The following is a 14,358-nucleotide window of genomic DNA, read 5'->3' on the forward strand; positions in this document are numbered from 1 at the left end:
AAGACTTGCCGCTTACATCCCTGAACATTTCCAAGTATATGAAATTCCTGACTGCTAATGCAGGCTTAAAAGCAGCTCCTAAAATGCAGGAGCATATAAATAGAAAGCATCTGATTGGGAGTCAATAGATTTCAGTCTAGTCTTAAGTAGACTATCTGCCAGTTATATTTAACAGAGTTGTTACAAAATCTAAAATGAGTGATTTTAACGATAGTTTCCTAAAATACTCTAATACAAATAAATATAAAGAACAAATAAATAAAAATGTCTATTTATGACAAAGATGATGCAAGCATCTGAATTTGGTAGTGAAAAAGAAAGCACGGAAAGTCAAATGCACTCATCAGACTCACGAAGCGTCACCTGGGCCCCTACAGTGCTCACAATGGTCCCTCTGCCCTCAGTTGTCCCACTCTGGCACACGTCTCGTCACTGCCCAATTAATCTTCCTGTGGCTCAGCTTTGGTTAGGGAACTCTTCTGCTCAAAAACCATCCTCAATGACTAATTACTTAACAGATTTATTATCAACTTAACAGTGATACTACAGACTTTCCACAATATGATAGAAATTACCTTTCCAGTCATCTTTTTCACTACCTTTCACCTATACTCAAAGTGGGCTTTGCTGTTGGCTCTTACCAGCCCATGACAAAAACGTCCTCCCCAGTATCAGCCCAGCTAAATCCTCCTCCTCCTTCTCAAACACACACTTTCAAGCCATTTTGTCCTTTTCCCATCTGGCTTGGACTCTCATCTCTGAACTCCAATGGGAAATTAGTACTTACCTAGGGCATGGAACCAGGCACCTCAGAGACATTCTCCTTTAGAAACATTATTACTATCACACTAGACCAACATTAATCCCCAAACAGTAACAACCTCTTCCCTACAAAAGGCAGTATTTCCAAAGCAAATCCTAAGAACTTCAAATAAAAAGAAACAAGGAGGGGGCTGGCCCCACGGACGAGCGGTTAAGTTCGTGCACTCGGCTTTGGCGGCCCAGGGTTTCACCGGTTCAGATCCTGGGTGCGGACATGGCACTGCTCATCAGGCTATGCTGAGGCAGCATCCCACATGCCACAACTAGAAGGACCCACAACTAAAAACATACAACTATGTACGAGGGGATTTGGGGGAGAAAAAGGAAAAATAAAATCTTCCAAAAAGTAAAATTAAAGAAACAAGGGGCCAGTCTGGTGGAGTAGTGGTTAACTTCACACGCTCCATTCTGGCAGCCAGGGGTTCACGGGTTCAGATGCCTGGAACAGACCTACACACTACTCATCAAGCCATGCTGTGGCAGCATCCCACATACAAAAAGAGGAAGACAAGCACAGATGTTAGCTCAGGGCCAATCTTCCCCACACACATAAAAAGAGAAACCACCTTTAAGAAGGAACTTTTCTCTTTCCCCCTCTGCTTTACTCCCTGCCTACCCCTTACCAGTCACTGGTCCTTCCACAAGAAAAGCTGTGAATCTGACTGGTCAGAGCCTGAGGTACTGCAAGGGCCCACATTTTGCACGAGCACAGACGTATAGTGCTTTAAAGTTGAACCACCATTCATGGGGTGCTTAGTCTCTCAGTCTTCTGTCTCCTATGCAGATCCTGGCAGGCCTAACCCCTCATAACAGGCTGACTTCCTTTACGCCTCCATGAAGCTAGGTATGTAAGAGGATTCACAAGGTCCGGTCATTTTTCTCTCTTTTTCCACAGGCATGTCAAAGCTGAATCAGACCAATATGTCAACTGACTAATCCACAGAATGGTTTTTTTTCTTTTAATTATTTAGTTTTTAATTATTTAGTTTTAGTTGACCAGTTTTCATTTTATCTTATAAAAGCACTATAAGAAATGTACCACTATCTCTGCCCCCAGCTTGCTGATGCTGAACCAGGACCCTATGCTGCACAGAGAGGGAAAAATGAAGGATACAAAACCCACAGAAGCATGGGATTACAGAGCCTGGGGCATAGGAAAGAGTCATGAATACGAAGTATTATTATGAATAAGTTCTTATACATATTAAAAAATATATATTCATCAGAATTCTTCATACTCAAGAATATATTTTTATTCTGTTCTTCACTTGCCCCCGCCTTTCCACCTCTAAATCTCTGACCATAGTGGCATGGAGGTGGGAGGGAGACAAATTAAATGTTATGATTTCTAAAGGAAAACTATGTAAATAACACTAAATAAGAAAAGCAAGTAAATTTGGCAAACAAACTAGTCAATAAATTGACAGAGGACAGTGACTGTGCATGAGGAGTGAGCACTGACCAGAAGGAAGCTTGAGGGAAGTTTCCAGGGGGAGGGAAATTTTCTATACATTGATTAGATCATTAGTTTCACAAGTGTATACATGTGTCACACACTGAAAACTGCACACTTAAGATCTGTTCATTTCACTTTATGCTAATTTTCCCTCAATTAACAAAAGAAAAAGAATTTTAAGAGATGAACTAAGACAGTGTCTCAGTTATCTATTCCACTCCAAAACGTAATACTTTTCTTCTATCTGACAGTCGTGTGGTTTGGCTCGGCTCAGCGGACAGCTCTCCTGCTGGTCTTGCTTGGAGTCTCTAAGGTAGTGGAAATCACATGGAGAGGCTCACTGAGACCCTGAGTTGGCTGCCCTCTTCTCTCCTTTCTTCTTCATGTGGCCTCCCCATGCGAGTTCTCCTGCGCAGTACCTAAACTAGTTACACGACAGTTCAGAGCTCCAAAACAGAGCAAGTAGAAGTTGCCTCTTCATGGCTGGGGTTAGTATTGATAAGCCTCATTTCAACTCATTCTATTGGTTAATGTGAGGTACAGGCCAGCCCAGATTCAATAAGAAAAGAGACAACACAAGATGTGATTGGACCATCTTTGGAGACCAGCTACCATAAAGAGAATGCTACCAAAAAATCTATAGTCCATTAAGTCAACAATTTGAAAATCACAAACAAGGTTGTTAAAACACGCAAACAAGGGGGCCAGCCCGGTGATGTAGTGGTTAAGTCAGTGCGCTCTACTTCAGCAGCCCGGGGTTTGCTGGTTTGGATCCTATACACAGACCTAGACACCATTCATCAAGCCATGCTGAGGCAGCATCCCAGATACAAAACAGAGGACGGCTGGCACAGATGTCAGCTCAGTGATAATCCGTCTTAAGCAAAAAGAGGAAGACTGGCAACAGATGTTAGCTCAGGGCCAATCTTCCTCACCAAATAAATAAATAAATAAAATACTATTAAAAAGAAAGATGCAAACAAGGCAAAAAGCATGGAAATAACAGAAGTGACAATGATTCACTGAAGGATCAGAAAGACCCAAAGAAGGATGGTTTACTCACTAATATTTTAAAAAGGTACTCAAGTTTATATATCTCATAAAGCCATGTAAATAAAGGAGAAAAAAAAGAAAGGAAAAATGAAACACTTTTTCAAGAAAGTAAGATTCAGTGTCTTTTAAATCTTAAGTGCTATGCAATTTCTAGTTCCATCTTCATCATAACATAATAATGAATTGATAAAAAATCATCTTAAATTACATTCACTGTATTAAGAGAACAGCAAGACTAGAGAGAAAGAGAGGCTGGGTTTGAATACCAGTTTCAAGACTTACCTAGATATGTGACCTTGAATATGTCACTTAATCTCAGTTTTCTAATTTGCAAAAAAAGAATATCTCATAAAGATATGAGATTTAAGTCTCAGAAAGATATCTATCTCAGAAAGATATGAGATTTAAATGAGAAGGTATATACAATATCTACAACATACTAGTGGGTGCTCAATCAACGTTAGTCCTTCCTGGCTTCCCTGGTGAATTCTACCAAACATTCAAAGAAGACTCAACACCTATCCTTCTCAAACTTTCAAAAATTGAAGAGAAAGGGAAGCTTCCTAACTCACTCTATGAGGCCAACATTATCCTGATAGAAAAATCAGACAAGGACTGCGCAAAAAAAGAAAATTACAGGCCACTGATGAACATCAATGCAAAATCCTCAACAAAATGCTAGCAAATCGAAAACAATAATACATTAAAAGGATCATACACCCAGGGATGGCTCAACATCTGCAAATCAATCAACATGATGCACCACATCAACAAAATGAAGAATAAAAACCACATGATCATCTCAGCAGATGCACAGGAAGCATCTAACAAGACACAGCATCCATTTATGATAAAACTCTGAATAAAATGAGTACAGAAGAAGAGCATCTCATAATAAAGGGCATACATGACAAACCCACAGCTAATATCATACTCAACTATCCCTCTGAGAACAGGAAGCAGACAAGGCTGTCCAGTTTTGCCACTCTTATTTAACATAGCATTGGAAGTCACAGACAGAGCAATCAGGCATGAAAAAGAAACAGAAGAGATCTAAATTAGAAAGGAAGAAGTGAAACTGTCACTATTTGCAGATGACATGATTTTATATATAGAAAACCCTAAAGAATTCATAAAAACCTTTTAGAAATAATAAGTGAATACAGTAAGTTGCCAGATACAAAATCAACATACAAAAATCAGTTGTGTTTCTATACCCTAACAACAGAGTAGCAGAAAGAGAAATTAAGAATACAATCCCATTTATAATTGCAACAAAAAGAATAAAATACCTAGGGATAAATTTAAACAAAGAGGTGAAAAACCTGTACACTGAAAACTATAAAACACTGTTGAAAGAAAATGAAAAAGACACAAAGAAATAGAAAGATATTCTGTGCTCTTGGATTGGAAGAATTAACATAGTTAAAATGCCCATACTTCCTACAGCAATCTACAGATTCCATGCAATTCCTATCAAAGTTCGATTGACATTTTTCACAAAAATAGAACAGAGAATCTTAAAATTTATATGGAACAACAAAAGACCCCGACTAGCCAAAGGAATTCTGAGAAAAAAGAACAAAGCTGGAGGTATCATACTCCCTGATTTCAGAATATACTACAAACCTATAGTAAACAAAACAGCATGGTACTGGTACAAAAACAGACACACAGATCAATGGAACAGAAGTGAAAGCCCAGAAATAAACCTGCACATCTACAGACAGCTAGTTTTTGACATGGGAGCCAAGAACATACAACAGGGAAATGAAAGTCTCTTCAATAAATGTGTTGGGAAAACTGGACAGCAACATGCAAAAGAATGAACATAGACCATTATCTTACACCATGCACAAAAATTAACTGAAATGGATTAAAGACTTGAATGCGAGACCTGAAACCATAAAACTTCTAGAAGAAACAAAAGGCAGTCTACTCTTTGATAGCAGTCTTAGCAGCACATTTTCTTTTTTTTTTTATTATTTTTTTTAATTGAGTTAATGATAGGTTACAATCTTGTGAAATTTCAGTTGTACATTAATGTTTGTCATTCGTGTTGTAGGTGCACCACTTCATCCTTTGTGCCCACCCCCACCCCACCTTTCCCCTGGTATCCACTAAACTGTTCTCTTAGCCCACATTTTTAAATTCCTCATATGAGTGGAGTCATACACAGATTATCCTTCTCTAGCTGGCTTATTTCACTTAACATAATTCCCTCAAGGTCCATCCATGTTATTGCAAATGGGATGATTCTGTTCTGTTTTGCAGCTTTAGCAGCACATTTTCAAGTACCATGTCTGACCAGACAAAGGAAATGAGAAAAAATAAACAAACGGGACTACACCAAAATAAAAAGCTTCTGCATGGCAAAGGAAACTATCAACAAAACGAAAAGACAACCTAACAACTGGGAGAAGATATGTGCAATCCATATATGTCATAAGGCGTTAATATCCAAAATATATAAAGAACTCAGACATCTCAACAACAAAAAAACTAACAACCCAAATAAAAAATGGGTAAAAGATCTGAACGGACATTTTTCCAAAGAACATATACAGACAGCCAACAGGCACATGAAAAGATGTTCAACATCACTAATTACTATGGAAATGCAAATCAAAACTACAATGAGATATCACCTCGCTCCCATCAAAATGGCTATAATTAACAAGACAGGAAACAATAAGTGTTGGAGAGGATGTGTAGAGAAGGGAACCTTCATACACTGCTGGTGGGAGTGCAAACTGGTGCAGCTACTATGGAAAACAGCATGAAGTTTCCTCAGAAAATTAAGAATAGAACTACCATACGATCCAGCTATTCCACTGCTGGGTATTTATCCAAAGAACATGAAAACACGAATGGGTAAAGATACATGCACCCCTATGTTCATTGCAGCATTATTCACAATAGCCAAGACTTGGAAGCAACCTAGGTGCCCATCGAGCGACAAATGGATAAAGAAGATGTGGTGTATATACACAATGGAATACTACTCAGCCATAAGAAATGATGAAATCTTGCCATTTGCAACAACATGGATGGACCTTGAGGGTATTATGCTAGGCGAAATAAGTCAGAGGGAGAAAGTCAAATACCATATGATCTTACATAATAGACGTCATAAATAGACGACAACAACAACAAACAAACACATAGAGACAGAGATTGGATTGGTGGTTACCAGAGGCAAGGCGAGAGGGAGGAGGGCGAAAGGAGTGATTAGGCACATGTGTGTGGCGATAGACGGTAATCAGTCTTTGGGTGGTGAACATGACGTAATCTATATAGAAATCGAAATGTAATGACATACACCTGAAATTTATATAATGTTATAAACCAATGTGACCTCAATAAATAAAAAGGGAAAAAGAAAAACTGTTCACCACAAAAAAAAAGTCCTTCCTACACTGCCCATAGTACAAAAACTCTAAGGAAAACACATAAAACATTTTAGAACAATCTGCACAATAAAAATCAAACTAAAATACTACTCCATAACTTAAAGCAATTTCAGCCGCTTAGTAACCCTGAATAATCTGTTCTTCAGATAGTAGAAACCACCTTAATTTTACTCTGCCCACTTAAATATCTAGATGAGGAAAGCTACACATATGTAAATAATCGGCTAAATAACAATTCCTAGGATACTGCTCAAATGTGTTATTGAGTACTTGTATGACAATTTTCAGACCTTACAAATGAAATCTTTATCATATAACCTATTCATCAGATGAAATGGCTTAAAAAGAACATAAATCTCTATTTGCAGATGACATGCTCTTACATACAGAAAATCCTAAGGAATCCTCAAGAACAGAGCTAATAAAGGAGAACATCAAGTTTATAAGATACATGATCAAATTACAAAAATCAATGTATTTCTATATACTAGCAAAAAACAATCTAAAATGAAAATAAAAAACAATTCATTTTAAAATAGCATCAAAAATAATAAATACTTAGGAATAACTTTAACAAAAGAAGTGCAACACCTGTACAAGAAAACTACAAAACATGATTGAAAGAAATGAAAGACCTAAATCAATGGGAGCGCACCCCATGTCCGTGGGCTGGAAGACAATACGGCAATACTCTGTGAAGATGGCGGACTCTGCAACCATCTACGGATTCAATAAAATCTGCAGAAAATCACTGCCCAATTTCTTGCAGAAATTGACAAGATGATAAAAAACTCATACGGAAATGCAAGGGCTCCAGAATAACCAAAACAATCTTGGAAAAGAAGAGCAAAGTTGGAGGAATCACACCACAATTTCAAATTTTACAAAAAGCTAAAGTAACTACGAGAGTGTGGTACTGGCCTAAGTAAGGACAGACATACAGCTAAACAGATTAGAACTGACAGTCTAGAAATAAACCCTTATATCTATGGCCAATACACTTTAGACAAGTATGTCAAGACCACTCAATGGAGAAGGGATACTCTTTTCAACGAATGGTGCCAGACAACTAGACAGCCACATACAAGGAATGCAGCTGGACACCTACCTCACAGCATATGTAAAAGTTAACTTAAAATGGATCAAAGACCTAAGTATAAGAGCTAAAACAATAAAACTCTTAAAAAGAAACAGATATAAAGCTTCATGATCTTGATTTAGGCAAGTTTCTTAAATATGACATCAAAGGCACAAGTAACCAAAGAAAAAATAGGTAAACTGGACTTCAACAAAATGTAAAAGTTTTGTGCTTCAACGGACACCACCAAGAAAGTAAAAAGACAACCCAACAATGGGAGAAAATATTTGCAAATCATATATTTGCTAAGGGATTTGTCTCTGGAATACATAAAGAACCCTTACAATAAAAAGACAACCCAATTAAAAATGTACAAAGGATCTGAACAGACATTTCTCCAAACAATTTATACAAACGGCCAATAATTACATGAAAAGATGCTTAACAGCATTATTCATCAAGGAAATGAGAATCAAACTCAGTGAGATACTTCACACCCACTAGAATGGTTCTAATAAAAAAGATGTACAAGGGCCGGCTTGGTGAAGTAGTGGTTAAGTTTGCAGGCTCCGCTTCAGCGGCCCAGGGTTCATGTGTTCACATCCTGGGCAGGGACCTGAATACAGCTCATCAAGTCATGCTGTGGCTGCATCCCACATACGAAATAGAGGAAGACTGGCACAGTTGTTAGCTGAGGGACAAGCTTCCTCAAGCAAAAAAAGGAGGATTGGCAACAGACATTAGCTCAGGGCCAATCTTCCTCACCAAAAAAAGAGATAGACAATAACAAGTACTGGTGAGGATGAGGAGAAATTAAAACCTTCACAACATTGCTGGTGGGAATGTAAAATGGTGCAGCCACTTTGGAAAACAGTCTGGCAGTTCCTAAAAAAATTAAACTTAGAGTTAATATATGTTCCAGCAATTCTACTCCTAGGTATATGCCCAAGAAAAATGAAAACATACGTGCACACAAAAACTTGTACACAATGTTCACAGCAGCACTATTCATATTAGCCAAAAAGTGGAAACAATCCAAATGCCCAACAACTGATGAAAGGGTAAAGAAAATGTGGTAGCCCCACATAATGGAATATTATTCAGCCACACAAGGGAGTGAAATACTGTTACATGCTGCAGCACGGTTAAACTCTGAAAACACTATGCTAAGTGAAAGGAGCCCGACACAAAAGGCGATGAGTTGCATGATTCCATTTACACAAAATTTCCATAACAGGCAAACCCACAGAGACAGAAAGCAGACTGGTGGTTCCCAGGGACTGGAGAGAATCGAGGAGGAATACAGAGTAGCTGCTAATGGGCACAGGGTCACTTTCTGGGGTGATGAAAATGTTCTGGAATTAGATAGTGATGATAGTTGTACAAGCCTGTAAATATACTAAAAACCACTAAATCCTACATTTTAAAAGGGTGGATTTTTTTTAATTTTATTCCTTTTTAAACTGCGGTAACATTAGTTTAGAAGAAAAGGGTAGATTTTATAGTACAGGAATTATATCTCAATTTTTTAAAAAATCAATGTGCATAATTTTCAAAATGTAATGTCATGTTATTATCAAGTTATAACTGTCTAAATAGAGAGGGGGCATGACTTCCAGTAAACTAGGAGCCAATCGTGTTTCATCTGAATTTACATTATCAAGCGGTTTTACTAAATTTTATCATTCTTTTTTTATGGATATGAACTTCTTCCTGTTGAAAGTGGTTCTGCTGAGTATTTCACCATCTTTGAAGACTTCATCTCCAATTTGTTTCTAGACTGAAGCGGGCTTCAAAGCACCATATGATCCTTATTGGATCTATTTGCAAACCAAGAGCAACTAGGTTAAAAACAAGGGTCTGACGGTACTCCTAGGAGAGTCATAGGTATGGGTGCATGAACTTTATACTGCCAGCTTTGTGCGTTCAGGGTCTGTTTTGCTTGCTTCCTGGTTTATACATGAGGTTGTCTGAAATTGAGTCTGAAAAACTGAGGTATTATCAACACCTTAATAAATTCTATCTGTTTTGGATTGTTGAAAGCAAAAAAAAGGACCACATAGTATACCTGAGTTTCTCGGCAATGTTTATGATGATATTGGGCTCTTTCTTCAGAAGATATTACCTGCATTCCTTACAGAAATATTTCATTCAAAGAGAACCTCAAGCAATTGTCAGTGACTTAGTAAGGGAGATGAGATATGTCTTCAAATATTTCTTTGAATTTATACAATTTTTGAATCATGATACTTACTATATTTCATGTTGTTCCAAGCAGATATAAATTTTGTTTTTAGCTTGTCAACTTCATCTGTTCCTGTGGCTTCCATATTCAAATTCTAAAGAAAAAGCCATCACTTGTTTGCATTCTTCTGTAGAGTTTAATCTTTTGTACTGACTTAAAGAAAAACATTAAAGAAAAATAATTAATGAGTTCATATTACATGATGTAATACCTGCTAAAGTTACTTAAGTAATTAAATACAATTTGAACCAGAAATGAGCAAACCAATTTCTCATTTTACAAAACAGAATATAATATATTCTATAAATATGTTAATTACAAAAAACATTTAATACCAAATATAAAATGATAAAAATTATCATAAAAAAAACAAACAACAATCCCACCCCAGGTATTCGCAATTAAGAACACCACATTAACTTAGTGACACAGCTCAGTTTTGTGCCTGTGAGACTACCCAAGATTCGTTTTATTTGTAATTAGAGAAGGTGACTTGAAGTCTTATAAAAAATGACTATCTTCAGAATAAAGGCTTCCACTTAGACTGATTAAGTAACTGCTTTCATTTAAGCCTAAGTGTTTTATTTTTTAAATTAAGGCACTTCCGGGGCTGGCCCCATAGCCGAGGGGTTAAGTTCACATGCTCCGCTTTGGCAGCCCAGGGTTTCGCAGGTTCGGATGCTGGACGCAGACCTAGCATCGTTCATCAAGCCAAGCTGCGGCAGCATCTCACATACCGCAACTAGAAGGACCCACAACTAAAATATACAACGATGTACTGGGGGGCTTTAGGGAGAAGAAGGAAAAATAAAAAATAAAACATAAGAAAAAAATTAAGGCATTTCCGACATTTCCTTTCTATCTCAACGCTGCAGCATGTTTTAAAAACAGAATGGCTGAAATTTACAACAGAAAATGTCTTCTTACTTTAAAATAAGAGTAAATGTAGCTCATAAGTGTTTGTTTTGTAATTGTCTTGAGGGAAAATTGAGATGTGTGATATAATCTGAAAGAGGAACAAATTGTAACTGAAAATGCTTGAGCTAATTTTTCAATAATTCATAGACAGTTTACTTTTCAATAAAAGAATGCTACACAGAACATTACCCTTCTAGGGTTATAAATATCTACTCAAAAGTATTGATACAAGGGCCGGCCCCGTGGCCGAGTGGTTAAGTTCACGCGCTCCGCTTCGGTGGCCCAGGGTTTCGCCAGTTCAGATCCTGGGCGTGGACATGGCACCGCTCATCAGGCCATGCTGAGGAGGCATCCCACATGTCACAACTAGAAGGACTCACAACTGAAAATACACAACTATGTACCGGGGGGCTTTGGGGATAAAAAGGAAAAATAAAATCTTTAAAAAAGTATTGATACATTCATTTCTCTAACAACGGACATTACTTTTTATACGTATTAAAGGCTACTAATTATACACTATAATAGAGGCAGGAAAAAGCATGGTCCATAAGAAGAATTTAAAAAGCCAGTGTGACTACAGCAGAGAAAATCCAAAAAAGTGGCATGAGATATGGCTGTAAGTTTAGACAGGGATGTGTAGACGATGTTAAGAATTTTGTTCTTTATCCTAGAAGTAACTTGTTTCAAATCGGTCTATCACAATCAGATTCTGGGGATTTGTTTGTTTAACTCCAACAGCAGCACAGAGAATAGAGTGAAAAGGGACAAGAGCAGATGGTGAGAGTTTACTACTGTTGTACGGGACTAGGAGAGAAAGGATAACAGCTTGGACTAAAGAAGTGGAGATGGACAGAAACGGACACATGAGGAAACATGTCACAAATTCAACAAGTCTTGGTGATAAAATGGATGTTGAAGGTGAGAAAGAGGGATATGTCAAAGATACACCCAGGATCCTGGCTTGCGAAGCTAAATAGATGGTGCCAATCATTGAAACAGCGAAGACTGGAAGAAGGGCAGGTTAGAGGCAAATGACCACGAATTTGATTTGGGCAGAATCTGAGATGCCTCTGAGAGACACAGTAAAGATCATTCATTTATCTAACCATTCGAAAAACTCTTGCCAGACACTGCTATAGGCAATGCAGACACAGCTACAAACAACAGCAGTTAAATACTTGCTCTCCTGGAGCTTATGTTCTAGGCAGACTTACAGAGGCCAACTAGTCAGCTGGATACACAGATCTTGACCTCAAAGGGGAGGTCTGGGCTAGAGCTATTAATTTGAGAACTGCTGATGTACAAATGAAAATTAGAGCTCCAAACATGTTCCTCAAGGACTCTGTCTCGCTCAAGTTTGCACCTCCAGCCTAGAGGATGACATTCAAGGCCCTTCATGGAATTACAGCTGCCCACTTATTCAGCTTCCTCTCTTGCCGCTCCCTCCCATGCACCATATACTGAAGTCCTTTTTAATATCAATATTAAAGCTTCCTAAAGTTGACATGGTATCTGGTGCCTCAGTGCCTTTGCAGGTACTGTTCCCTTTACCTACAACATCTTCCTGCTCACCCTCACTTTTTAACTACCTTATTATCATGAGTCTCTAAGACCCAGCTTAAGTTTCACCTCCTTTGCTAAGATTGCTAAGTTGTCCACCCTCCTCCAGACCTCAAACTGAGACAGATGCCTCTCGTCTTAGCTCTCATAGGATCCTATGTCTTCCTCTATCACAGCACTCATCATACTGTATCGTAATTACTGGTTTCTTACCTGTCTCTTACAGCAGAAGTAAACTTTCTGAGTGTCCTTAAATTCTGCTTGGCACGCGATTGGTTCTCAAAATGTGTTTATTAACTGAATAAGTAAATTGACAAATTAATGAAATACAGGTATAACACTAATAGCACTTTTACCAGCTTTAATGAGAATTTTTTTTAATTGACAACTAGAATAAAGGAAAGAAAAATTTTCCTCCAGAAAACTGCATAATTTAACAAAATCTGAAAAAGCAAGAAGGAGAATGGTTTATAAAATGTGTGAATTATATACAATACATCCACATGATGGGTTTGTGAAAATGGAAGAATGCAGAATCTAAAACTTTATGTATCATATGACACTGGCTGGGGAGGCAGGAGGGGAGGGTAAAAGAAGTAGACCAAAATATTGACAATAGTTTCCCTGGATATAAAATTGTGTGTGATTATTTTTATGTCACAGTTGTCCACCTTTTCCAAACCTTATACAAAGAATGTAATTTTTAGAATTTAAAAAGTTTATTTTTAAAAAACCACAAACCATGAATCTTCTAAATTCAAAATGTTTAAAATGAGAAAATGTACATGCATCTATTTGCCTCCTAAGTCAGAAAGAAAGTAGGCCACAGGGAAGACTTTGGCTCAAACAGTTCTGAACACCAGCTACCAGGAACATTCTAGACAATCCTTAGCAAGAGTGTGAAAATCAAGATGCCTTAAAGTGGGTGGGAAAAAATGAAGACAAAGTGAGACATTTTGTATGGGGAAAGCCTGTATATTAAATAATGATAGATAAACAAACAAACAACAATTATAAAATTCTGTGATAGAGACAGAGATTAATGAGACAAACACTCTAACCTCAAGGAACTTAGAGTAAAATAAATTATTAAATTGTTCTTTTATTATTTTTACTCAAAACTTCCACCTCTTACAGACTATTTACTCAGGATAACTTTACCCTCAAACTTGAAACATGATATGTTTTGGACCTTAACTATTCTATAGGAATATTTCTATCGTCATTGTCATATAGAGTAGATAAGTACAATAAAATTATTATCATAAGGTCAAACTAGTTAAGCTGTTGCTACTTTAATAATTGAGTATAGTTACTTGACATATAATTAAAATTGAATTCCAATCTTCTATAAAGACAGAAACCCTCTTTATTTCTACAACAAAATTTTAATGGCTGTTTCTAAAAATCCTAATTTTAGAGCAGAGATGATTTTGAAAAGTGATCCCTTGAACCACGTTTGAAAGTATTATAAATCAAAACACTTTAAAAAGGAATAACCAAAAACTCCTAATGAGGAGAAGATTTACCTTACTGCATATTAAAACATATTATAAAACTACACTAATTAAAGTCTAGTAATCCTTAAATTTATTACTCTTATTAGCAAAGGATGACACTGAATAAAACATAATAAGGAGTACAGAAATAAATCCAAGCATATTTGAGAATTTAGCACCTGATATGAGAGATATTTCACATCCATGAGAAAGATGACTCTTTTAACAAATAGTGCTAGAATAATAAGCTAGCCAGTTTAAAAAATAAAGCTACCTCACATATCATGAATTCTAGACGAATCAAGAGTTAA

At 37.1% G+C, this 14,358-nt stretch overlaps 1 protein-coding gene across 34 annotated transcripts in view; it reads right to left on the bottom strand.

Annotated features, from left to right (window-relative positions):
* ATG4C (autophagy related 4C cysteine peptidase) overlaps positions 1 to 14,358 on the bottom strand; it is a 155,472-nt gene that overhangs the window by 122,299 nt on the left and 18,815 nt on the right. For 23 of the 34 annotated variants that reach the window (XR_011532363.1, XM_070591893.1, XM_070591894.1 and 20 more), the window contains exon 2: positions 10,077 to 10,220. The exons of 2 other annotated variants lie outside the window; for them this stretch is intronic. Coding sequence is in view for 29 of the 32 variants with exons in the window: in XM_070591893.1 (XP_070447994.1) it covers positions 10,077 to 10,152 (76 nt within the window). In the remaining 3 variants the exon portion in view is untranslated. Of the gene's footprint in view, positions 1 to 10,076; positions 10,221 to 10,994; positions 12,267 to 12,761; positions 12,846 to 14,358 lie in introns of those variants that run through there. 9 more of the 34 variants (XM_070591895.1, XM_070591906.1, XM_070591907.1 and 6 more) reach the window with 3 other exon arrangements.

Source organism: Equus przewalskii, chromosome 24 (assembly GCF_037783145.1).
Source record: "Equus przewalskii isolate Varuska chromosome 24, EquPr2, whole genome shotgun sequence".
NCBI lineage: Eukaryota > Metazoa > Chordata > Mammalia > Perissodactyla > Equidae > Equus > Equus przewalskii.